Genomic DNA, 25,539 nt, shown 5'->3' with positions numbered 1-25,539 from the left:
GAAAGAAAGAAAGAAAGAAAGAAAGAAAGAAAGAAAGAAAGAAAGAAAGAAAGGGAGGGAGGGAAGGAAGGAAGAAAGAAAAAAAGAAAGGAATGAAGGAAGAAAAGAAGGTAGGTAGAAAGGAAGGGGATCTCTGAGTCTGTTTCTGAGTAAATCCCAACTTTCTCTGCCTGACAGATGTGGAATGGAGCACAGGACACAGGAAAGATCCCCCCTCCACTCAGGTGATGTGTAGAGAAGACTGGGGAAACAGGCAGAAATCAAACATAGGTTTCTTATTTTTTGCCCCATCCCCAACACAATAGAAGGCAGAGGCTCTTGGGTCAAGGTGCCAGGGAAACAGACTGCTCCATGGATTATATACGTTCCCTCTCTCTCCTCATTCCCATCCTCCCACTACTTCCTACCATATGCACTCACATAGATATATGGACAGCAAGGAGATCAAATCAGTCAATAATTAAAGAAACTAATTCAGGCTAATTCATCGGAAGGTCAAATACTGAAGCTGAAGCTTAAATACTTCGGCCCCATAAGGAGAAGACAGGATTCATTAGAAAAAACCCCGATGTTGGGAAAGATTGAAGGCAAAAGGAAAAGGGGATGGCACAGGATGAGATGCATAGATGGTGTCATGGAAACAATGAACATAAACTTGGACAGACTTCAAGTGATAGTGGAAAATAGAAGGGCCTGGTGTGCTATGGTACATGGGGTCACAAAGAGTTGGAAACAATTGAACAACAAAACAAAAAATAGAGAGATACATGAACACTAATATCCAAACATAGAAACATGCAAAAAGCAACTCTTTCTCAGAATTCTGAACACCAGAGTACTACCCTGAGAATCCACCTCCCTCCCTCTGTCCCTCCCTTCCTGTATCACTCCTTTTCTTTGTCCTTCTCTCCCTCATTCCCTATGGAGAATCAGTTCACTGAAGGAACCAAGCTTGCACCCTCCCCTCCCCTGCATATCTATTACAATGCCTCTCCAGGGAAAGTCACTAGGGAGAAACCCCCCAGCCCCCACAGCCCACCCACTTACTGGCTGTTCCCAGTCACAGCCTTACCTCCGGTTGCTATGGTAATCTGCCGCAGATGATGGCCATAGAATGGGAAATCAAAGGACAGGACCACTCTCTGTGGGGGATGGGAGAGAGAGAGAGTCAGCATGGACATGAGGGGCAAGGAAAAAGACCAATGGCTCTCACAGGTCCCAAATTCCATTTAACCTGCAAAGGCAGGGAGCTCAGCCTCTCTACAGTTGGGCAGGAACACCCCTGTGATGCCCGGTCATTGGCAGGGGTTGGGGAGGAATATTCAGGCCATCGTTGTGCCCTTCTCTCTTTGACAGACCATATAGCACCAGAGTCTATCCTGGCCCCCTAGTTACATGACGAAATATACTGATGGAAATACTGTTCTCTCTACTACCCAGTAGTAAAGAAAGATATTTACTTTAAAACAGGAACCAATGACTGACTAATTGTCAAGTCCTGAGCAAGGTACTCAAATGTTGCTTCTTACTTGCTGGGTGACCTTGGGAAAATTGCTTTATTACTATGCATTTTCTAGTCTGTAAAATGGAGATAACAATGCCTGTACTGCTGAGGTGGGGGTGGGGTTGTTATGAGGAAGTTGTAATCATCATCATCTTTACAGAGTAAAGTTTCTTTCCTTATTTCCTTTGAATCTCGTAATAACCCTGTGACATAGGCACTATAGTTGGGAGAGAAGAAAGTACAATAGCTCTAAAGTCAGAGGACGTGGGATCAAATTCTCCCACTGACATACTACCTGTATGACTTTGGGCAAGTCACTTAACTTCCCTGGGTCTTTGTTTCCTCAAAAGTAAAATAAGGGGATTAAACTAAATGGCCTCTTTGACCTCTTCTAACTCTAAGGCTATGACCCTATGTTTCCATTTTACAGATGGGGAACATGAGTTTCAGTGAGTGAGGTTCAGTAACTTGCCTACAGCCACAAAGATTGTAATGGTGTCAGAAGTGGGATGGGTGCCTAGGTCTCCATATCTCCAAGGCCATTATATTGGCCATTATGATGATTAGTGTTATTATATGCCATTCAGTGACTGGGGATTGAAGAAAGGTTGCCATTTTAAAAAAGGCACATGGAAGGAAACAAAGAAGTTCAGAAGAGGACAAGAAAGAAACTGGGCAATTCCATTACTACCTTGTAAAATTGAATATACTCATTATTTAAACAAACTATTCAAAGAACTAGGTACCGTTTACTAGTTGTGCAATCTTAAGCAAGTTATTTTATTTCTATTTGCCCCACTTTCCTGATATGTAAAGAGAAAAATAATCATGGTACCTACCTCCTGAAGTTGTTGTGAGGATCAAAATAATATAATGATTGTAAAGTGCTTAACAGTAATTGGCATATGCTAAGCACTGCATTATTATTATTTCTTTAATTGAATGTAATTATTCCATGCCTGAAACTCTAAAATGAGTTTAAAATGCTAAAGGTATAAAGATTAATGACTTTTATATGGGATAATTTGGAAATGCAATTGATGTCATCTGAAGTTTTCTTTCATGGTTTAAATACATGAAATGGTTTGTGTTATTATTGTATTTCTAAATTTTCTTATATTGTAAAATTTGAGAGACCTTTGTAACAGAAATACTGTTAGACAAAACAACTTCCCTTTCAATCTGGATGCTGTTAGACTATGAATTGGGCTTTTAAAAGGATGTGATAAAAAAATAGATATTTGAAAACTATTAAATATTTAATAAGGCATATTTGTTTTAAAACAGATAATGATAATAATAATGTTTAATAGTGAATTTTAATTTGAAATTCTTGGCTACTATGGACATGTATATGGTGGTTTAAAGATGTAGCTTCAGCATATTAATGATGAGTCAACTATCAGGTATTTGTTGTATGTCTGAAGCCCCAGACTATGGATAGTTTAATTTATAAGTAAATGATAAATGCAATGTTAACTGTTAGCAAAACACCAGGAAAGATATTCAGGTCCTAAGTTGTGGCTAGTGAAATTTTTCTATTTAAGGTAAAAATTATTGGGACTGTAATTTACTATTGTTTTGAGCTTTGATTACAGTTGCCTGAATTGTCATGAAGCCTATAGTAGAAAATGGCATGTGCTAAAGTCTGAGAATTGCTAAAGGTAGACTAAGTCTGTTGTTGTTCAGTAATGTCTGACTCTTCACGACCCCATTTGGGTTTTCTTGGCAAAGATACTGGAGTGGTTTGCCATTTCCTTCTTCAGCTTATTTTACAGATGAGGGAACTGAGACAAACAGGGTTAAGTGACTTGCCCAGGGCCACACAGTTAGTGAGTGTCTGAGGCTGGATTTGAACTCAGGAAGATGAGTCTTCCTGACTTCAACCTGAAACTCTATCCACTGTGCCACCTAGCTGCTCTAGATCTATTGTACTGGGAGTCAGAAAAAGTACACTCTCATCCTAATTATACCTCTAACTAATTATGTGACTTTGGGTCAAGTCATTCCTTTCTTTGGGCCTCTGCTGTAGAATGAGGGGGGATGGATTAGGTCATCTCTAAGAACCTTTCAAGTTCTACTCTCCCATGTTTTAGGGTTCTAAGCCCTGTGGCCTGGAGGAGTGATGGGGAGTGGGGCTGTTCTGATATGCCCCCACTGCAGGGATGGGGATCAGGGAAAGAGAGAAGATGCCTTGGGGGCACTCACCGAAGCTTGCCGGTGGGTATTGGAAAGGATCCCATGGACTGTGACCTGACTTCTGTTGGCTTCTGCCACATCTACCCACAACTCTCGAGTCCGGGGCTCGTTGGGGCCGTACATTCGAGAAATGTAGTAGCTGTGGTTGTCCTCCTGTCAACAGTCCAAGAAACAGCGGGACAAAAGCATTCTGGATGTACAGTCAAAGGACCAAGCTTCCAGTACTGGTTTTGCCAACTTACCACCTGTGTGACCTTAAGCAAATCACTTAGTGAACTCCTTTGGGGCTCAGTTTCCTCATACGTAAAATGAGGAGTTTAAATAGATGACTTCTAAGATGACTTCCAGCTCTAAATCTATGATTCTATGATTAAGTTAAGAACAAGGAACATCAGTACGGTGTAGGTGAGGAGCACGTAACAGTAGGAGATGATCCCCAAACAACAGGGTAAAAGACGTGCCCCATTCAAGATTTCTGAGATAGACATGAGGCTGTATTCTTCAGTGCTTCCTTCTCAAATCTTTCTTTCCTTCCTTCTTTCCTCCCTCCTTCCCTCTCTTCCTTCCTCCCTCCTTTCCTCCCTTCCTTCCTCCCTCCCTCTCACTTCCCCTCTCTCTCTTTACCCTTCCTCTTTCCCTTTTCTTCTCTCTCTTCTCCTACCTAGAATGTGGCATCCAAAACTAAACATAATACTCCATATGTGGTCTGTTTAGGGCAGAGTATAATTGGATTCTTTTCTTAATAAGCTCTTTATTCAACCAATCAGCAAGAATTTGCCAAATACCCACCAAATGTCAGGTACTATATTAGGTACTAGGGACACAAAGACAAAAGTGAGACAATCTGAACCCTCAAAAAACTTATGTTCTATTGGGAAAGATAACGTACAGATTACAGGTTGTACCAAAAGTCTTGGGGCAGTTTTAAGCTTTTAAGACTTAAGACTACCCTAAGACTTTTGGGACACCCTGCATAAGTATACATAGCCCACTCCTCCAGATGCAAGGTAATTGCAGGGAAGGCACTAGCATTTGGGGGAAAGGAGAAATAGCAAAGACATCAGGAAATGGCATTTAAACTGAGATTTGGTGGTGTTGTTAATTCGTGTCTTACTCATCGTGACCCCATTTGGGATTTTCTTGGCAGAGATACTGCAGTGGTCTTTGCCATTTCTTTCTCTAGCTCATTTTACAGATGAGTTAACTGAGGCCAACAGGATTAAGTCACACAGCTAGTAAATGTCTGAGGCCAGATTTGAACTCAGAAAGAGGAGTCCCGGCTCTCTATGCACTATGGCGCCACCTAGCTGCCTGAGATTTGGTGGAAGCTAGGAATTCTAATAGGAGGAGGTAAGGAGGTAAGGAGGTAAGCAGGAACCAGGTTGTGAAGGGCTTTAAATGCCAAACACAGGAGGTTGTATCTGATCCCAAAGGAAATAGGGAACCATTGGAACTAATTATGAATGGAAATGACATGGTAAGACCCATGTTTTAAAATTGTTACAGTGGCAACTATGTGGAAGGTGGGCTTCCACAGAGAGGAGAGACTTAAGGCAGAGACTTATTAAGAGTCTCCTGCAATAGCATAGGAGAGACATCATAGGGACTTGAACTAAGGTGATGGTAGTATAAGCAGAGAGAAGATGACAGATTTGAAGAATGTTATTAAGGTACATGGCAACTGATTGGACATGGTAGGTAAGGGCAAGTGAGGGGTAAAAGATGACCCCAAGGTTTAGATCTTAGGAAGGATAGTGATGCCCCAAGAGAAAAATGAAAGTAAGAAGAGGTGGTGCAGTTGATAGAGCACTGGCCCTGGAATCAGGAGGACCTGAGTTCAAATCCAGGGTCAGACACTTACTAGCTATGTGACCCTGGGCAAGTCACTTAACCCTGTTTGCCTCAAAAAAAAAAAAGGAAAGTAAGAAGAGGGATGGGTTTGGGACAAAAGATGGTGACTTCTATTTGGACAAGTTGAGTTTGAGATACCTACTGGACATCCAAGCATCCAATTGAAAACAGCCAATAGGCAATTAGTGATGTGAGACTGGAGCTCAAGAGAGACCAGGACCAGATTCCTGAACAATATTCCTTTGTTCATGCAGCCTAATATCGCATTTGCTTCTTGGCTGCCATGACACACTTGACTCAATCCACTACCATTTTCAGATAGTTGTTTACATGTTGTCTCTCCTATATAATAGATCAGGAGTTTCTTAAAAGTAGGATCTTCTAGGGGCAGCTAGGTGGCACAGTGGATAGAGCTCTGGCCTTGGAGTCAGGAGGACCTCAGCTCAAACCCAGCCTCAGACACTTGATATTCAGTAGCTGTGTGACCCTGGGCAAGTCACTTAACCCTGATTGCCAAATCAAAAAAGAAAAAGAAAAATATGAATTGGTCTCAGGCCATGGAAGAGCTCAAAAAGGATTTTGAAAATCAAGTATAGGTAGAAATCAGGAGAGGTAGAGGAAAAATTGGGAAGAGAAATGAGAGTGATATAAGGAAATCATGAAAAATGAATCAACAGCTTGGTAAAGGAGACATAAAAAAATATTGAATTAAAAAAAAAAGAAAGTAGGATCTCCTGCTTTGTTATTGACTGACCTTGCCTGTTTTATATTTGGAGCATTGATTCTTTCAACACTAGTATAAGGCCATATTTATCTCTGTTAAATTTAATCTTACTGGATTTGGCCCAATGAGGAATGATACTAGCCTTATACCAAATCCCCAAAGCATTCTGAGTACAGTTCCAGCATACCCAGTCACTAGGAGTTCAGGTCTTTGTAACTAAGTCTCTCCCCCTTCCACTGCTGGAGAGGGGCAAACAGGAAGCTTTCTCCCAAATCTAGGCACTTAGCATAGGTTCCGCTGTACCTGGTGAATTTTAAACTCTCTCCTTACCTCCTTCTAGTAACTCCTTAGCATCACTGAGGCCAGAAGTACATAGGGCAGATCTTGGTTTGGTAAGTTTTATAATACTTCACATCAGATCTGAAAATTCCACCCAATCATTCCCTGGGGCAAGGGAAACTTGTCCTATTTCTAAGTCTTTCCTGGGCCTCAGCATAGCTCTGCCATTCAGTGTTAGGTAAGAGGAAGTGTGGAAAGATTTTTGTAAAGACCTCTGAACTGGAACACAGGAGAGCTGGGCTATTGCCTCAAGTCTGCTGCTAATTCATCACATATGACCTTCAGCAAGTCACTTCTTTCTTGGCATTAATCTCCAGATTCTAGATTCCAGAGGGGTCTCTGGAAGACTAATAGGTTGGACCAGCTGACCACTATGCTTCTTTCTAGTTCTGGCACTCCAGGAAAGTATGGCCAAGTACTCCTCATCCATCCTCCAGAACCCCACCCTGAGTACCCTCTGAGGGAACTGGGATTCTGGAGGAAGCAACATAGTCTTTCACTTCTTGGAGTTCTTGGTCTAAGCAAGGAGCTTCTAGTTTGACAGAGGAAATATAGCCCCTGACCTAAGGGAATCCCCCAGGCTCTGAGGAGAGACCTGGTATTTGCTTACCCTCAGGGAGCTCCTTGTCAGAGGAGGAGATTGGATACATGCTCTGGATCCAAAGATAAAGTCATTCAGACAAGGAACACTGAGTGCAGACTGCAGGCATCAATGCCAGGGGAATGAAGAGGAAAGGAATAAGCAAAAAAGATTGGAGTTAATCCAAGAAGTCTTCTGGAAAGAGGGGAATCTCAAAACCAGATTTGAATGTGAGAAGATATAAGTGAGCTGGAAGAAAGGAGTGGAAGCTCATAGGGAGGAAGAAGATGGGAGGATCAGGCTGGGCAATGATATGAACTGTATGCAAAGGAGGGGGAGCAGATTCTCAGGGATGTAGGAAGGAGAAAGAAAGTGGCCTCGAGACTGATGGAGGGGGTGCATGGGACAAACTTTCCAATATGGGTCATTAATCAGGCTGCCAAGAGGTGGCTGCTGGGGCCAGCATGGCAAGAGAGTTGAGCCAGGGCAAGCTTCTCCCCAGAGAGACAATGTTCTCACTGCCAACCTTCATCAGTGTGATCCCAACCTTGTCTAGATCCCTGTGGGAGGCTGGGCCTTCCCTAGCCATGGCAGCAAGAATAAGCTCCTGGAAAAGAAGAATTCTTTCTCTGCTCCAATCCATCAGCCAAAAAGAGGCCAGGTCAGTTCCCTTTGGAGAGAGAGAAAGAGAGAAAGAGAGAAAGAGAGAGAGAGAGAGAGAGAGAGAGAGAGAGAGAGAGAGAGAGAGAGAGAGAGAGAGAGAGAAGAGAAGAGAGGAAGGAAAAAAAGGAAGAAAGAAAGGGAAGGAGGAAGGAAAGATGGAAAGAAGAAAGAGAAAGGGAGGAAGGGAAAAAGGAAAAAAGAAAGAAGGAAGAAAGTAAAATGAAGAAAGGGAGGGAGAAAGGGAGGAAGGGAAGAAAGAAAGAATGAAGGAAGAAAAATGAAGAAAGGGAGGGAGGGAGGAAGGAAAGATAGAGAGAAGAAAGAAAAAGGGAGGAAGGGAAAAAGTAAAAAAGAAAGAAGGAAGAAAGAAAAATGAAGAAAGGGAGGGAGAAAGGGAGGAAGGGAAGAAAGAAACAAGGAAGGAAGAAAAATGAAGAAAGGGAGGGAGGGAGGGAGAAAGGGAAGAAGGGAGGAAAGAAAGAAAGAAGGAAGGAAGAGAAAGGGAGGAAGGGAAAAGAAAGAAATGAAGAAAAGGAGGGAGGGAAGGAGGAAGGAAGGAAGAAAAGGATGAAAGAAGGAAGAGAAAGAAACACTTACAACACATAGACATGGTGCTAAGTGCTGGAGGTGAATTAGCTCTAGGGAAGCTCGCTACTCAATGTCTGAGGAGGGAACCAGCACTATTTGCCCTTTTCTAAGGCAGGGAGAAGCAGTAGCAGCCTGAGCCCAGGATGCCACTAGAAGCAATATTGGATATAAACCTTCTTCCCTAAAAAAAAATGTGCTGATCTTTTTCTTGCTGTTACTCAGGATCTTCAAGTGGAGTTTAAATCCAAGTCTTCCTGATTCCAAGTCCAGTATTCTATCCACTGCCTGTTCACAGAATACCTCAAACCCTAAACGTGTTCCCCTCTGATTCTGCTACTAGGAATGTACTACCTCTAGCTAGTCAGTCATTCATGCCCAGAGTCATAACTAGAGTGAGGCAGTTGGGGCTTTGTCCCCAAAATTCAGAGAGTACTAATGGCACTTTCCTTCCTTCAGCAGTACAGAAACAAATGAGCTTAGCATGTAGTTAAGAAAACTAAGAAGTTCAAAGAGGAAGTCTTCAGAGGGCTGTGAGCTCTCCTTCAGCCTGCTCCTCCCCATCCCCTTCCTGCCCACCCCAGTGGCCTCCTCAGCAGGACATTTGAGGTCACTGTTTCATGACATTTGCCATGAAAAAGGAGATTTATGCTCCTTTCTCTGGCCTAAAAATTGCTAGTTACAGTTCTGCTTTGGTTTTTCACCAGCGTTCTATCCCCACCAAAGATACCTTCCCTCCTTTGCCAATCCATATTTCTTCCCTCTTCTTTCCCAAACCTAGCTCATAACTCTCCCTCTTTCCTCCAGGAAAATCTTCCAAGGATTAACCTCATCCAATTCTGATCACTACATCAATCCACTGTCTACACCCCATATCTTAATGATCTCACCAAATCCCACAGATTCTGTTCTTTCCAAGCAGATGGGTCCCAGGTCTATATATCCTAATCTCTCCTGAGATTAGCCCTTTATCACCAACTGCCTATTTCCAACTGCATGTCCTGTAGGTATGTGAAACTCAATATTTCTATAACAGAACTCACTATCTTTTCCCCAAAATCCATACCTCTTCCTCATATTGCTATTTCTGTTGTGGGTATGATCATTGTTCTAGTCACTAATAACCATGGAGTCATCCTCAACTCTTCCCTCTCCCTTACTCCACCTTTCCAATCAGTAGCCAAATGTTAGTGATTCTACCACTACTATACAGTTATTCCTTCTACATTGTGACTTTCCCCATTGAGGATTTTGATATATCCTGGGTCAGCATAAGAAATTAAATGCAAATTTTGGGGGAGTTTTGTGGAAGCCACAGAAGACATGCAAAGGTCCGCAGATGACACATAAAAGTTTAGAAACTCAGAAATGCACCAAATAGTATTGTACAATGTCAACACAAATTTTACAACAAGGTATTGTTGACATCCCATTAAAGAAGAAGAAAAAATTCAGACTTCTTCTCTGGTACTAAGGGAGGGCCAAAATTTTTTTATGTGGATGGTCCAGATTGCAGGGGCACCATGCCGATAACCCTCTTGATATAGAAAAGATAACTGTACATCCTGCCTCTCTTCCCTTCTCTCCTCTCATACCCAGCCTCCTTGGTAACTATTACCTCTTGCCTAGATTATCTGAATAATCTCCTAGTTGGTCTTCCAGCCTTAAGTCTTCCCCTTCTCCATTTCATCCTCCACACCTGCCAAACCCATCTTCCTAAAGGACTGTTTGACCATCTCAGCCCTCTGTTCAAGAAGCTTCCGTGGTTCCATCTTCCCTCTAAGGTAAAATTCAAACGCCCCCATGTAACATGCAAAGCCTTTTGCAATCTGCTCCAACCTACCTTTCCAGACTCATACATTATTCCCTTTCATATGCCGTCTGGTTCAGCCGAACTGACCTACTTTATTCTCTCATTTCTGTACCTTTGCACTAGCTGGCCCCACTGATATAATCCAATGCCTTCATTTTATGGAAGAGGAGACTGAAGCCCAGAGAAGCAAAATGAGTAAGTCGTGAGAGGAGGAGAGAAGGGAGGAAAGGGGGGGGGGAGAAAGAGAGAGAGAGGGAGGGAAAGAGAGTAGGAGGGAGAGAAAGTGAGAGGGAAAGAGAGGGGGACAGAGGGAGAGAAAGAAGAGGAAGGAGAGGGGGAGGTGGAAGGGAGAGGGAAAGAAAGAGAGAGGAGGGAGGGAAATACAGAAGGAGGGAGAGAGGGAGGGAGGGGAGGCTGGAAGGGGGATAGAGGATAGGAGAGAGGAGGAGGGAGAGGGAGATGGAAGGGAGAGGGAGGGAAGGAGAAGCAGAAAGAGGGAGGGAGAGAAGAGGAGAGAGAGAGAGAGGGAAGGAGAAGGATAGCAGAGTTAACATTCAAACCCAGGCCCTCTCACTCAAAATCCTTTGAAATGAATGTTGTCTATCCTCATCAAAATTGCTCTGGACAGAAAAGACTCTCTCCTGTATTTAGCTATTCTCCCTTTTCCTTCCTCCTTCTACCACAGCAAAGAGAGGCTGTTTCAGCATCTCTCATCCCTTCCCGTAGGCAAGACCTTTTCTTGCATTTTTGTTTTTATGTTTCTGGAACTCAGCATAATGCTCTGCACATAGTAAGTACTTAATAGATCTTTTGAACAGAAGTGATTTGCCATAAAGTCGACTCTCTTACTAAGACATACCCTGCCATACACACACACGTCTCTCAAGTCATCAGAATTAGCGTCAGCTGAAAAAAAAAAAAAAAGCTTGGAAAGCATGAGTCAAGGCAGGAGTTTCTGGTTTCCACCAGGGATGTTGTGGGGGGTAGGTGGGTGGATAGGAGGAAACAAAATCCTGGGAAACAGATTCTGTTCTGGGAATGACTCAAAACTGTGGTTAATCATTAGGAAAGAAAGAGCTAAGGGTGTTGAGGCTGGACCAGGTTCTCTACTCTCTTTAGCGGGGGTGGGGGGAGTGGGGGCAGAGGTGGGCCATGTATGGGACACTAGGAGGTTCAAGGAGAAGAAGTAAACAGAGAGTGGGAGAGGGAGAGGGAGAGAGTGACCACTAGCTCTCAAACCTCATTCATCCTCCCCACCAGACACAGGCAGCATGCTGGCTTAGGAATCAGATGACAGAGGTTCAATCCCAGCTCTGGGACATTCTACCTGTGTGGTCTTAGACAACTCACTTAACTTCTTGGCCTTAATTTTCTCATCTAAAATAAGTGGATGGTAATAGATGACCTGAAGTTCCTTTTAACATAAAATTTGTGATTCTAGGGACAAAAAGGTGACATATCTTTGAAGGGTATTCTAAAAGCACTCTGCCTTTAGACAAGAGAGAGATTATAATATCACAGGAAATGGGGTCCAGAGATGATGGACTATCTTGCTAGGGTTGGGTTAGCATCATGGGATTTGGGGGTGGACCTTAGAGGTCATCCAATCCAAACACTCACATTTTACAGAGTTGGAAACTGAGGCCCAGGAAGGTGAAGAAACCTGTCCAAGGTCACAGAGATAATAAATAGCAGAGCTAAGATTAGAATTTAGTCTTCTGTCAATAAAGTCAGTACTCTTTCTATCACATTAAACTGTTTTTTGGAGTGGCCACAGAAATCTCCTTCTTTTAAACAGCCTGCCTCAAGGAAAACATGGTACCTGTCCTGGTGGAAGTCACATTGCCTTGGCTGGTGTGACTCTAACCAGGAAATCAGATTGTTTTCACTCATTCAAACATTTATTAAGCACCTACAGTGTACAAAGTCCTGTGTTATGCTGTTGGGAAGAAGACAAAGACCAGGCAGCATAATCTCTGCCCTTTAGGAATTTGTAGGCTAGTAAATACAAGGAAGAGCAGTCTGGCTTACTGGACAGTGGTGTGGAACTTGGAGTGAGAAAGCTCAGAGTTCAAATCCTCCCACTGGTACTGACCAGTTATAGACAAGTCACATAAAATTCCTGAATGTCCATTTCCTCGTCTATAAAATGGGAATGATAACATTTGTATTACTTATCACAGAAGGTTTTTCTGAAGTTCAAATGAAATAATGTATGTAAAACATGATGTAGTCTCTAAGGCATAACAGAAATGTCAACTACATATTATTAGACAAAAATACAGATAATTAGAATACAAATTAAAATGGCTGAGATCAGAGCTGTTATTAACTGAAACTACACGTGGAATGAATTTGGTTGTCAGGGAAGGGAAGGAGACAAAGAGACCTGGAAGCCTAGAAAACAGTCTGATGGGGCTTATTAGCATAGGAATGCAGAGGATCATCCCACCAGGGCTGTGAGCACAGCCCAGATTATCCCCCAGGGATGATGATTTAGTTCCTAGGTCTGAAGAATAGGTTGAAGATGGGGGGAGAAAATATGAAAGGATGCTGTCCCAACAAGGGAGCTGCCCCCCAACACATCTACACCTTGGGCCAAAGCCCTGTTCACCTGGTGCTAGTTGAAGATCTGCCCCTACCTCTCTGCTCAACCTTATTGGAGTCTTACCTATACTTTGAAGTCCAAGTTAAATGCTATCTCCATTTAATTTTGTTTTAAATGTTTTTAATGCAATTAGTCTACATTGTTTTGTATTGTGATTATTTGTGTGTGTGTGCCATACTTCCTGAGCAGATTACAAACTTCATGAAAGCAGGGCCTGTGTCTGATGTGACTTTTGTTTGGCTGGGATTGGGTTTTCAGGGACCAGCCCATCAAGCATATGTTGAGATGTCTTGATTCCTCCTATCTGCCTCAGTGGTGAAGCCTTGGGAAATTTGGAATGATGAAACAAATTAATTGCCTGGTTGATTGTCTTGTCTCTGTGATGGCAGCAAAGGGTGTATGTATCTACACCAGGAGATTTGGCCACTGATCAAGGAGGAGTGACGCACTCAGTGTACTTTAAAGGAAGTGACTCCTTCTCTGACATACCCTCTCTGCTAGTCTCTCAGTTTACCCAAGATGTTAGGACTCTTCAAACTTCTCCCTGGAGGAATGGGGAAGGGGCTGCTCCCCTCCCCAACCCTAGCTGAAATGGCACACTGTGCACACAGCCCATATGCTCAGCTACCTGAGTTTGCGACTGGATATCAATGTCCTAGTTGCCTCTTCTGCTTTGTGTTTCTTCCCTGAGTATAGGTGACTGAGCAGTAATCCTGAGATGGACATTTCTAGCATCAGAAGCTATTTTGAGAGTTCAAGAGGTACTCAGTCCTTGGTCAGTGTTCTTCACTGGGAGGCCAGACAACTATGGCTGCATTTATTGGAGAAGATTACTCCCAGCAGGAGGATGAACTCAGCTCCTAGCCTGGCTCATCAGAGCACAAGGACTTGAAAGGAATTATTGGCACAAAAAGTCTATTGCAAAATGCTTCATGTTTTAATGTTATACTTCTGTGAGAGTATAACAGCAGTTATAATTGATGACTATCTTAAGCCTTGTCAATGCACTCTTATAAGCCCTTTGCGTTTAAGGCTTCTTTTGCACAGAGGAAATAAATAGCTGTCCTATACTTGATCTACATTGTATCTTTCTAATTCCTCTCTTTTGGGGAAATAAGTCAAACCCAAATCCTAGAAGTAAGTCAAACCCAAGTTTTAAATGAGCCTCCCTGAGGCTCCAGGGTAAGGGTAGGGGCAGAGTATGAAGAGCCAGTAAGTTCAAGGGTCTAACTCCTTTCTTTAGGCTTTGGAAGGACTGAAGCTAGGCTATATGCTTAGAAGGAGGCCCATTAATGGTAAGGAAGAAGTTGAGGCCCCCAGGTCCGAAGGGCTCAGGGGCAGTTCTGTGTGTGGTTTACGTGTATCTCTGTCCCAGAGCCTACTTCATTGAATTCATGAACTGAAGACAGTACATTAAGTGTCTAGAACATAGTTTATCTCTCTCTGTCTCCTTTTTCTCCCCCTCTCCCTCTGACAAAGGAGTGGTTTGGGGGAATGGGTGTATATAGATGGCCAGGGTAGGGGAAGAGAAGAGACGGCACTAGTTGGGAAAGGGCTTGATGCCTTCCCTAACTAAGCTGCTAGGCAAAGTGCCTGTGTATTCCAGTTCCTTCTGGAGTAAACTGGAATAGGATTGGGTTATTTGTTGGGATATTAAGAAAGTTTCCCAAAAAAGGACTACCCCAACCCCTCCCCCCCAAGATGGGATCTCTTTTATCCCCCAGATTCTATCTCCACCCTCCCCACCCCAGTTCTACCCTGCTCTCATAAACACAGCCCACGCTATTGTCCAGATCGGTTTTCACAGGCTAGAAGAAATGCACGACAAAAAGAGACGAGGAACTTGGTCTTTGGGCTCCGTAGAGTCTGATACTCATGTGGGAAGAGGGGTAGAGGGAAGGGAAGGACAAGGGAAAGAATCAGGGAGAAGGGGAGGCAAAAAGCAGGGCCTGTGAGAAGAGTCTGACCCAGGTGAGAAGAGTGTTAAATGTTAAACAACCAGCTCTGGCCAGAAGAGAAAACCAGAACTTTTAAATTTAATCTGCATTATTAACATTTGCCCCATTGCTTTCTTAAGTTTAGACAATTGAAAAAACCATAAATCAAGCCCTGATTTGTTTATTGTTCAGTTGTTTTTCAGTTGTGTCTGACTCTTTGTGACCCCATTTTGGGGTTTTCTTGGCAAAGCTACTGGAGTGATTTGCCATTTCCTTCTCCAGCTAATTTTACAGATGAGGAAACTGAGGCAAGCAGGGTTAAGGGCTTGCCCAGGGTCACACAGCTATGAAGCATTGGAGGCCAGATTTGAACTCAGAAGAGTCTTCCTGAATCCGGACCTGGCACTCTGTACACTATGATGCCACCTTCCTGCCCCTGATTTGTAGCATTTGCTGACTTCTGAGATGTAAATGCTCACACTGAAAATTTAACAGTCATCTCTCGGCACTGGAGTCAGCACACCTGAAGGCTACTCTGAACAACCAGAAACAAGAAGAGTGGTGCTAAAGAAAAGAGCTCTGGAATCAGCTCTGGGATCTAGGTTCAAATCCTACCTCTGATATTACCTGTGTGACCTTGGGTATGTCACTTAACTTTCCTACGTCAGAATTTCAGTTGTAAAAATGATGGTCCCTTTCAACTCTAAATCTGTGGTCCTAGGATCTGGAGTGAGAAAACATGGGATAAAATCCCAGCTTTAAGCCTTACTTAGCCATGTGACTTTGGGGTAAATAATTGAATCCTTCTGAGCCTCATCTTTCCTGGAATGAAGGAGTTGGATTAGGTGATCTCCAAGGTCCCTTTTGTCTCTTAAAGTTTATGGCCTAGGTCTAGGATCTCCTTGTACATCCTGGGGAATACAGGAGGTGTAAGACATGGTCTTTGCCTTCAGAGAGCTTATAGAAAATCTTCATAAAAAAGCTTCTGTGCACTGATGGGAAGGGCAGCTAGGTGGCGCCATAGTGCACACAGCACCAGACTGGAGTCAGGAAGACTCATCTCCCTGAGTTCAGATCTGGCCTCAGATATTTACTAGCTTTGTGACCCTGGGCAAGTCACTTAACCCTGTTTGCCTCTGTTTCCTCATCTGTAAAATGAGCTGGAGAAGGAAATGGCAAACCACTCCAGTAGCTTTGCCAAGAAAATCCCAAATAGGATCATGAAGAGTCAGACGTGACTGAAATATGATTGAACAACAACTGACGGAAATTTAAACATGGATCTCTCGTGAGAATTGTCCCAGAAGACCAAAAAGACAGGCAGTATTCACGCACATGTAAATATGAGCCAAGTGTACTCATGTGTCATGGGCTTAGATAGTGGGTCTTACTGCAGATGTATTTTAGTAGAGTTTGGTAATTCAGAGCACCTACCCACTTTGCTCTCCACCATGAAATTCTGTGAGCACGCGCGCACACACACACACACACACACACACACACACACTCAAACATGCATAGCTATGCAGACATGCACAAACACACACACACACACACACACACTCAAACATGCATAGCTATGCAGGCATGCACAAACACACACACACACATACAACCCCATTCCATCAGTTTCCCAATGGGAAGGCTGGCATAGGTGAGTAGGGCTAAAATGAGCCTGCTGGTGAGGCAGCATGCCAGAGCTGAGTCTGTGGCTGAGCTCAGCTGCACTGACTTCACTCCCTGCCTCTCTAATCCCCTCCAATCCTTTTACTCCCCATTCTCCCGCTCCAGAGCAGTACCTCAGAGGACTGGGCTTTTTTCCTGCACATCAGACCTAATTAGTTTCTTTTCTTATGTAACGTCAAACCTGCCTCTGGGTCCATGTCCCCTATGGACAAGGCAGCCTTTCTCTTTTCTGTCTCCCCTCCATGAGATTGTTAGTTAAGTATCCAGGAAAAATTGGTTTCCTAGCCTGCCTGAAGGGTACCAGGTGCCCTGACCCTACCACTATGTGAATATGGTACTGGAGTGGGCAGTGCAGAGAAAAGGGCAGAGCTTTAGGAAGACAGAGTATCAGAACTGGAAGAGATAAAAACGTGGATATTGGGGACCTGTCCTTGTCTCTCAAAAGAGAGATCTCAGAGAGAGGGCTACAAATCCCAAAAGGCAGCCCCCCCCAACCCTATCTATATTGGACATTTCCGCTATTTTCAATTCCAGTATCATGCCATGGAAATCCCCATAGTAATACTTTCCTCTTCTTCACAAAAAAGTCTCATCCATGCTCCCCATACCCTCTGAGGGAAGGAAGGAAGCGCTTTGAAAAAAATCATGATCCCTAATGATTTAGAACATTTTTTACATGACTATAAATTGTTTTGATTTCCAAGGCCTTAGGAATATAACAACCTCTTCAGAATTCCTAGAGACAGAACAAGCTCTTGTCCTTGCTAACACCAGGGGAGAATGGAAGAAAAGGAAAGGACACCAATTTTCTCTCCAGCCCTGAAATGCTCTCATAGGTTTAAAAAAAAAAAAGTCTTGAGACAATTAAAATATATGGCCCAGGACTCAGCATGTTGCCTGCTGCCTCCCTGGAACTGGGTGGATTAATCTTATTACTGCTGACTACTAGGGACCCAGAACCACTGATTCAGGCAATCCTGAGAGAATGGGGAGGGTTCAGAAGGTGTTGTCAAAGCCACGATTACTTATGAAATAGTCATCACTGTCTAGCCAGCCCTGAAACTTCAGGCATTCTGCAGCACCGCTCAAGATTTAGCCCAGGTACATATATAACACTGGGTAATACAAATATGGATATATACCCTCCATTTCCATCTTTGCCCATTGAATTCCTACCTAAAGCTCTATTCAAATGCCTCTTCTTCCATGAAGTCTTCCAAGGTCTCCCTCTTTCCATGATTTCCCTCACTGAGGTCACTTCTAGATTTGACATTTTGTTTTAACATTTGTTTTTGTAGCTCTCTGATGTGCTTATGTAATCTTGTGAATGATAGTTATCTGTATTTGTGTCTCATCCTCAGCTAAACCAGAAGTTCCATGAGGGAAGGGACCATATCTTAGCAGCTCAACTTTATCTCTCTTCAAAATGTTCTGTGGACATTAAAAGTTCAATAAGCATTAGGGCAACTAGGTGGTGCAGTGGATAGAGAGCCCAGTCTGGAGTTAGGAAGACCCGAGTTCAAATGTGATATCAGACGCTTCCTAGCTGTGTGACTCTGGGCAAGTCACTTAACCCTGTTTGCCTCAGTTTCCTCATCTGTAAAATAAGCTAGAGAAGGAGATGGCAAACCACTTTAGTATCATTGCCAAGAAAACCCCAAATGGGGTCACAAAGAGTTGGATATGACTGAAACAACTGAACAACAACAACAACTAAATAGTTATTACATATAGCATGCAAAACATACAAGTCAAATACCTCAGTATAGTCAATCAGCCTAGCATCAGGCCAGAGGTTCAGGCTTGCCCAACTTTTATCTACAGTGTACAGACGCTATAGATAAAAGAGTGAGTGAAGGAATGTTGGTGCCATCATTAAAAGTTTTCCTTCCCCAAAGATCAACTGATCTGCCTTCCTGACTGTGCTAACACTGGGCAACCAAGCCTAACGAGAAGGAGAGGTACAGACAAGCTTCAGGCAGGATGCCTCTTTTCCCTGCTGTGTACCTCAGGGCACTATACTAAGTAAGCACTGGGGAAGATAGAAAGTTTAACTAAACAAGACTAAAACCTTCCTTAATGGAACTTCCATGGACAAAGGAGACCGAAATGCAGGTAACTATATAACAAAGGACATTACATAAATGCCTTAGTCAAAAGGTTAGGAAGGACATAGATGTAGTTTGTATCTATCAAACATATAATTCCAAGGTCTGTGAGCTTTTGCATTCCTCGTTGCCCCCACCCCCACCGTCTCCATCTCATCAAGCAGCCTTGAGAGCCTGGAAAGGAGTAGGGGCAAAATCCTCTTCTGGGAAGATGGTTCTGAAGTTCAGTGACCCACTTACCACAATCTTTGTTTCATTATCAGGGAATGTATCGATAGCCAGGGTGCCCCCACCCTGGTCTTGGCTCAGTCGTTTCCTGTTTGGTTCAGGTGCCCGGCCGGTGCTCTCTCGAACCCTCCTCCTCCAGCCCAGCATCCTCCTCTCTGCATTCCATGCATCCCATCCTGGACCTCTGCCTGGTCCCTGACCTAGGGGTGAGGAGAAAAAACAGAGTCATATCAGCCCCTCCTTGTCTTCAACTGTGTTTGAACTAGCAGGGAGCAGAGAGGAAATGTATGCTTTTTTTAAAGACACACTAACACCATCCTGCTCCTTTGTAGCAGATATAACTAAAGACGCTAAGCCTAAAAAAACCCAACCTACTTCCGCATCTCTTGGCACAGTGGAAAGAGCCATGAACTGGATACCAAGGGACCTGAACGCTAGGCACTGTCACTAATTAGCCGTGAGAAGAAGCAGATCACTTCTCTCTAGGCATCATTTGGTTCATATAAAATGGTGGCTGGAGTAGCCTGTTATTCCACTAGATTGTCAGGTCCTGGGTTATCTGACACAGAAGGATCCAAGAAGGTAAGAAAAGTCCTTGTGAAGGAGCAGCTGGGTGGTTCGGTTGATAGAGCACCGGTCCTGGAGTCAGGAGGACCTGGGTTCAAATCCGGCCTCAGACCAAACACTTGACACTTACTAGCTGTGTGACCCTGGGCAAGTCACTTAATCCCAATTGCCTAAAAAAAGAAAAGTCTTTGTGACCATCATCATGAGCCACATGTTTCCATGCTCTCTGTGCCCAAAACCTTAAGCAGTTTACAGCTTAGCCTGACGAGGAAGAATCACCGGGAACTTCCAACAGTCAGTAAGAACATACACAATATAGGGCAATATATACACAGGCATATGGAAAAAGCCACCAAGGTTGCACTAGAATTTCTGAAACTATAACTGCTCTGGGATTAAAAAAAAACCAACAAAACTTCACATGGTTTTCTTGCATAGTCTTCTGGCAACATCATCAACTCTGCAATCACAGTATAAGGGCCAGTTTAGGATCTGGGTATCCCTGCTTTTTCACCCATTAGCTACAGGAGATGTTACAGTGGCGGGGGTGGGGGGGGGGAAGAGACTAGGGCTCACATCAGGGCTTTTGGCAGGAGCTGTTGCCATCTTGTTCCCAGACAGTGCTAACACAGCTGCTCATTAAGGTTTCCACTATGAACTCATGACGACAGTCTCAAGGATAGCCGTGTCCTTCCCAGCACTTTTCAAACTTTTCCCTACCCTCTTGGATATTTCTGTGTCAGATAACTCAGAACCCTGACAATCTAGTGAGATGACAGGCTGGCCACTCGTCATCTTTATTTTATATGGGGCAAAGTAATGCTTAGAGAGAATCCTCTTCTTCTTTCTTCTTTCTTCTTTCTTCTTCTTCTTCTTCTTCTTCTTCTTCCTCCTTCTTCTTCCTAATTAGTGGCAGTTTTGACATCCTCTGTTCTATGCTTTAAGGTCCTTTCCAGGACCAACAGTTATTCTGGGTGTGGCAGAGCATGCCTATGAGAGAGACTGAGGCTGGTGGATTGGGAGTTCAGAGCTAAAATGGCTAAAGCCCATTGATGTACCAATCATAAAGCCCCATAAAGTGGGAGGCCACCACACTGTCTGAAGAGGGTTGAAATAACTCAGGTTGGAAATTTTGTTGTTCAATCATATTCAACTCTTCATGATGCCATTTGGGGTTTTCTTGGCAAAGACACTGGAGAGGTTTGCCATTTCCTTCTCCAGCTCATTTTACAGATGAGGAAACTGAGGCAAATAGGGTTAAGCGACTTGCCCAAGGTCACCCAGCTAGTAAGTGTCTGAGGCCAGATTTAAACTCAGGGAGATATACCCCCTACCCCAGGCCCAGCACTCAATCCACTGAGCCACCTAGCTGCCTGAAACAAAGGTTGGAAATGGAGCCAGTCAAAGCTTCCTCAACTATTATCAGTAGTGGGATTGGGCCTATAAATTGCTGCTGCCCTTCTAGACAGGAAGAGATGGGGAGAACTCGTCTCAACAATAAACAAATGAATAAATTCTAATTAAAAGAAGATTTCCATGCTACTTCCTTTCATGGCACATCTCAGCACCATAGATGTGTTTTGAATGACTCTTTGCTGGGTCTGTCTATTGCTGATAAACTTAAGGACCAGGCAGGTGGATCAGAACCCTGATAACAAGTGCTTAGGTGCCTCTTATTAGTCTAAGAACCTTGGCCTTGAAATTGAAGAATCCTGGGCTTCATAGGGAGCCCTATGTGGCCACAATATTTCTTTTCTTATTTCCCTCAGTAGGTGAGGAAGAACAGAGCCTGGGGACTGGACTAGGTAATGTGTCATCTCTTAGGAAATGATGAGGAGGGGAATCCAGGAACCAGGAATAAGGACAGGGATGGTGGGGTGGAGATAGTGCTCCCCATCGTGGGGAACGTGGTTCATCATTAGACATTTTATTCAATTAAGTCATTCTTGGCCGCTGGTGGCTGCTGGGCCCCTGCCTGCTGGTTCTCACTTCTCTGCTTATAATCGGAACCAGATGCTCGCCGGGAAAAGACAAGACCACTCTGGGGGAAGGGGAGAGAAAAGACAGAAGAAGGGAGAGAGAAAGTCTGGGATCCCTCTCCCCTAAGATGCTCAGGGGCCACCCATGGATGAGCTAGGGACCAACCCTGGAAAGAGTGATGCTTTGTCCTTTCCCAATTTCCCAAAGACCCTCTTCAAAGGTGCTCACAGGCATTAGAGGGGACTCTGGCTCTGTGCCTTCCCTCTGGGCTGGGGTTGAGCCACGGAACTGCCTCCTAAGCTCGGGGTCAGCCCTGCCCCTTTGCTCCTCCCAACCAGGACTGTTTGTGCTAAGGAGCTGGCTGGGTTCCCTCGCTTAGTAATGGGATTTTAGCTCTGAAACCCGGGTGTTAGCCAGAGTAGAAGGGGAGCATGTGCAGAGAGCACCAGGGGAAGGACTATCACCCAGGCTAGAGGAGCAGGATAGGGAGAGGGCTCTGAAGCTGCCCTTCAGACAAACCCAAATAGTGGAGCCCAGACAGGGCTGTGCTGAGGACACGGCCAGTATGGGCAGAGAGATCAGCTAAGAGCGGAAGGGACAGAGGATGAGGGAGATATTAAGAGCTGAATGAAAGGAACAAATGTTCACACTTGGCAAAAAGCTTTCTTTACAAAAACAAAACAAAACAAAACCTTGTGAGGTAGGTCAATTTATCCCCATTTTACAGATGAGAAACTTTTAGCTCCAAGAGGGTTAAAGGACTTACCCAAGATAACACAGCTAATAAAAGACCAAAACAGGATTTAACTCTTGGCCTTAAAATTATACTGGGATTAGGAGAAACCTTAGAAATCATAGACAGTAAATTCAGAAAGAGAACAAGCAAAGCAGTATTGGATTCTCCCATGTTACATTTAATATATGCTTTTTTTTAAACCCACAACTGCTTGTATCAGACATCGATAGTTTCATATATAATCCTCTTTTATGTTCTTTTCTTGCATATTGAAACATTCACTTTTGTTGATGCTTATGCAACAGGGAACTGACCCATGGGGGCTCAGTTCTGGGAGCATATGGATGTTTGGAGAGCCTGATTAGGCTCCCTGGCTGAGCCCTCATTGGCCAGTGCCCCATCATATGTGTTAAGTATGTAACAAAATTTTTTAAAAGAAATTATCTAGGTCAACTCTCTTTTTACAGATAAGGAAACTGAGGTCTAGAAACATGAAATGACCTTGCCCAAAATCTCACTCAAGTGAGTAGGCCAAAACTCAATCCTCAGTGCCAGAGGACATCTGTAGGAACATATGCCTGGCATGTGTACATAGACCCACCCAGGCTTTTCAGACTATTAACACATGGACACAACCCATAGTCTTTCTGCTCTCCCCAACATGCCACTCCCCATAAATCATTCCTCCTGATTCCTAGCCTTATCTCTCTCTTATTCTTATCCCTTATACTATCACCCCAATGTGGGTGCAGTGGAAGGGGCTGAGACTCAGTGGTGGGAAGCAGCAAACACAATGTCTTTCATCACCAGCCACAAGCATGTTTCCCCTGGACTGAGATTCCTGAGCTAGACCTGCCCCAAGACACAGTTGGGCCTATTTGCAGGGGAGGGGGATGCCTTGTTTGTCCTTCTCCAAGGATTAACAGAGGCTTTAGAGAGGAGCCACCATGTCCAGGGGCCTGGCATCCTAGAAGTATGTCCAACTGGCTCTGGGGAATGATGTCCTTACCGTGATGACAGTACCACCCCAGCAGTCCTCTGCCCCCCGGATACAATAGAAATCTGGCAGTAGGCTCATACCCTGTCATCAAAAGCCTAAAACCTGTCAACAGCCCTTTTCCACGTCCTCAGCACAATTCTCCACTCAGCTCTGCCTTTGCATATAGTCCCAGCTAGACCCAGAATAGATAGAAGCTGAAGAAGGCTCTGCCTTCCACGTTTACCTTGTGGTCCAAGTTCTCTGAATGATGAATTAGTAAACCTAGGTTCTAGGGCTACCTCTGCCACTAACTTGGGTAAGTCACTCACTCTCTGTGCCTCAGTTTCCCCCTTTATAAAACAAGGGGATTGGACGAGGTGGCCCTAAAGCTTCCTTGAAGATCTAGCTGCAGTGATCTTTCCAGCCCTGACATTCTTCCCATCTCTCCTCCTGTGCCCAGGGCAAAGGTCAGCCTTGACCGTGGGGCTCTTTACTTCCTGACTTCTAATTTGGTTAACACCGGGATGGGGCTGTTCCCCACTCCTGCAAGACCTCCTTCTTGGGTGAGTTCTCATCACTATTATTTGTTTTCATTCCCATCCATGGACTAGACCACGTGAGCCTTTCTGTCCTCTTTCCTTTAACTCTTCTGCTCCTTGCCCAGGGCGAGGAAAGCTATGGAGGGTGAGAAGGTATCTGGTTTGGAGAACAGGAGACAAGTCTAGGATGGTGTCCAAGAGCTAAGAGATGAAAGCCCTGGGCAGGAGAGCACTGGCTCTTCCTCCTTCCCCCACAGAGGGCTTTTAGAATATCCCTATTTCTTTAGGTGACTGGACCAGACCAAGACCGGGAATACACGAATTTTTGATACTTGGTATTCATATCTGACTCCAAATTCCCTTATTCCTAACACTGAGTTCCATCCCAGACTCTAAGCACCTATTCCTGATGTTGAGCCCTCATCCATGAGTCTCCTACCCCCTCCATTGAACTGCCACATCCCAGACAGGGCCCTCTTGTTCCTGATACTGAGCTCCATCCCAGACCTGAACCCCCATTCTTAATACTGAGCCCTCATCCCTGACACTGAACTTACCATACCTGACAAAAAGCCCTCAATCCCTGATACTGGCCCCCCTATCCTTGATCCTGCTTCCCCACCCCCCCATTCCTGATACTGAGCCCTCATCCTCAGGATAGAGATTGTTAGAATCTGCCTTCCAGAGAGACACTGAGGGCTCACCCAATGTCTTCCCTCTCATTTGAGAAGATCCTAGTCCAACTCTCCCAAAATGCCCTTACTTACCTCTTGGAATGCATACATAGATCTGGGTGAAAAAATTAAACATCAGAGGCAGCTAGGTGGTACAGTGGATAGAGCACTGGCCCTAGAGTCAGGAGGACCTGAGTTCAAATCCAGCCTCAGAACAAACACTTGACACTTACTAGCTATGAGAACCGGGGCAAGTCACTCAACCCCAATTGCAAAATTAATTAATAATTAATTAAACATTAGAGCAAAAAGAAGGTTGGGTTGGAAGTTGGGAAGAGGGGTTGAGATGTTGAGGGGACCAAAAGAAGATCAGAGAAAAGAAAAGATTGGAGATGCATGGAAAGACCATATATACAGAAAAACTGACAAAGAAAGACAGAGAGGTAAGAAGGGAGACACAAAGAAAGAGAAAGGCAAAGAGAAAGATTTGACTGTGAAAGTCTTTCCTACCAGAAGAACCTGGGATCTGTGGTCCCATCTCAGGTCACTTCCTGGGTAGATAAAAGGATTAGAAGCAATGATGAGAAAGGGAGAGGCATCAGACCTTCCTCTTTGGCCAGCTACTCTAACCCAAGCTACTGGGAGCATAAAGCACCCAAACATGGACCTTCTCCCCTTCTCCCCCTACTTCTTGCCCATCCTCACCTAGCCAGCCTTCTTTATGCATCCATCCCCGTCTCTACCTATCTCCCTCACATTCTTTGTCTCTCCATATCTTTATGTTTCTGTTTTAAAGGATCACAGAACATTAGAAATAGACCTTAAAATCTTCTGGTCCAAACCCTTCATCTTATGGATGAAGAAACTGAGACTCGGGGAGAGAAAATGACTTGACTGTTGTCATATATCAAGTAAATATCAAGCTCTGGGATTCAAACTCGGAGCTTCTGCCCCTGTTGCCACCATACCTCTACGATAATGTTTCTCCATCTGTCTGTCTCTGTCTCCCTACCCCTCATCTTATTGTTTCTATATCATGTTCTCTCTCTGTCTCAGTCTTTCCCCCACTCCTGATCCTCATGGAGAATGAAGTTTCCAACCTTCACCAAACCAACACATCCATCAAAGGTGGAGAAAAAGAGAAAAAAGAAAGAGGTGCTCTCCTTTCCGTCCTATTGTCCTGACCCCAGCTCTCCAAGGGAGAGCTCGAGGGGAAGGTTGGAGGTAGGGTTCTCCTCT

The 25,539-nt window shown here is 44.2% G+C and overlaps 1 protein-coding gene across 3 annotated transcripts in view; it reads right to left on the bottom strand.

Moving 5' to 3' along the window:
* The window catches only part of PLXDC1 (plexin domain containing 1), a 107,692-nt gene that overhangs the window by 74,603 nt on the left and 7,550 nt on the right, over positions 1-25,539 (bottom strand). For 2 of the 3 annotated variants that reach the window (XM_027872667.1, XM_027872668.1), the window contains exons 2-4: positions 18,838-19,025; positions 3,713-3,856; positions 1,073-1,142 (exon numbers count right to left, since the gene is read on the bottom strand). In XM_027872667.1, the coding sequence (XP_027728468.1) occupies positions 1,073-1,142; positions 3,713-3,856; positions 18,838-19,025 (402 nt within the window). The remainder of the gene's footprint in view (positions 1-1,072; positions 1,143-3,712; positions 3,857-18,837; positions 19,026-25,539) is intronic. The other variant, XM_027872669.1, reaches the window with a different exon arrangement.

Source organism: Vombatus ursinus, unplaced genomic scaffold, assembly GCF_900497805.2.
Source record: "Vombatus ursinus unplaced genomic scaffold, bare-nosed wombat genome assembly UNPS02014801.1, whole genome shotgun sequence".
Classification (NCBI taxonomy): domain Eukaryota; kingdom Metazoa; phylum Chordata; class Mammalia; order Diprotodontia; family Vombatidae; genus Vombatus; species Vombatus ursinus.
The sequence above is the reverse complement of the archived record's forward strand: the minus strand, read 5'-3'. Positions and strand labels throughout refer to the sequence as shown.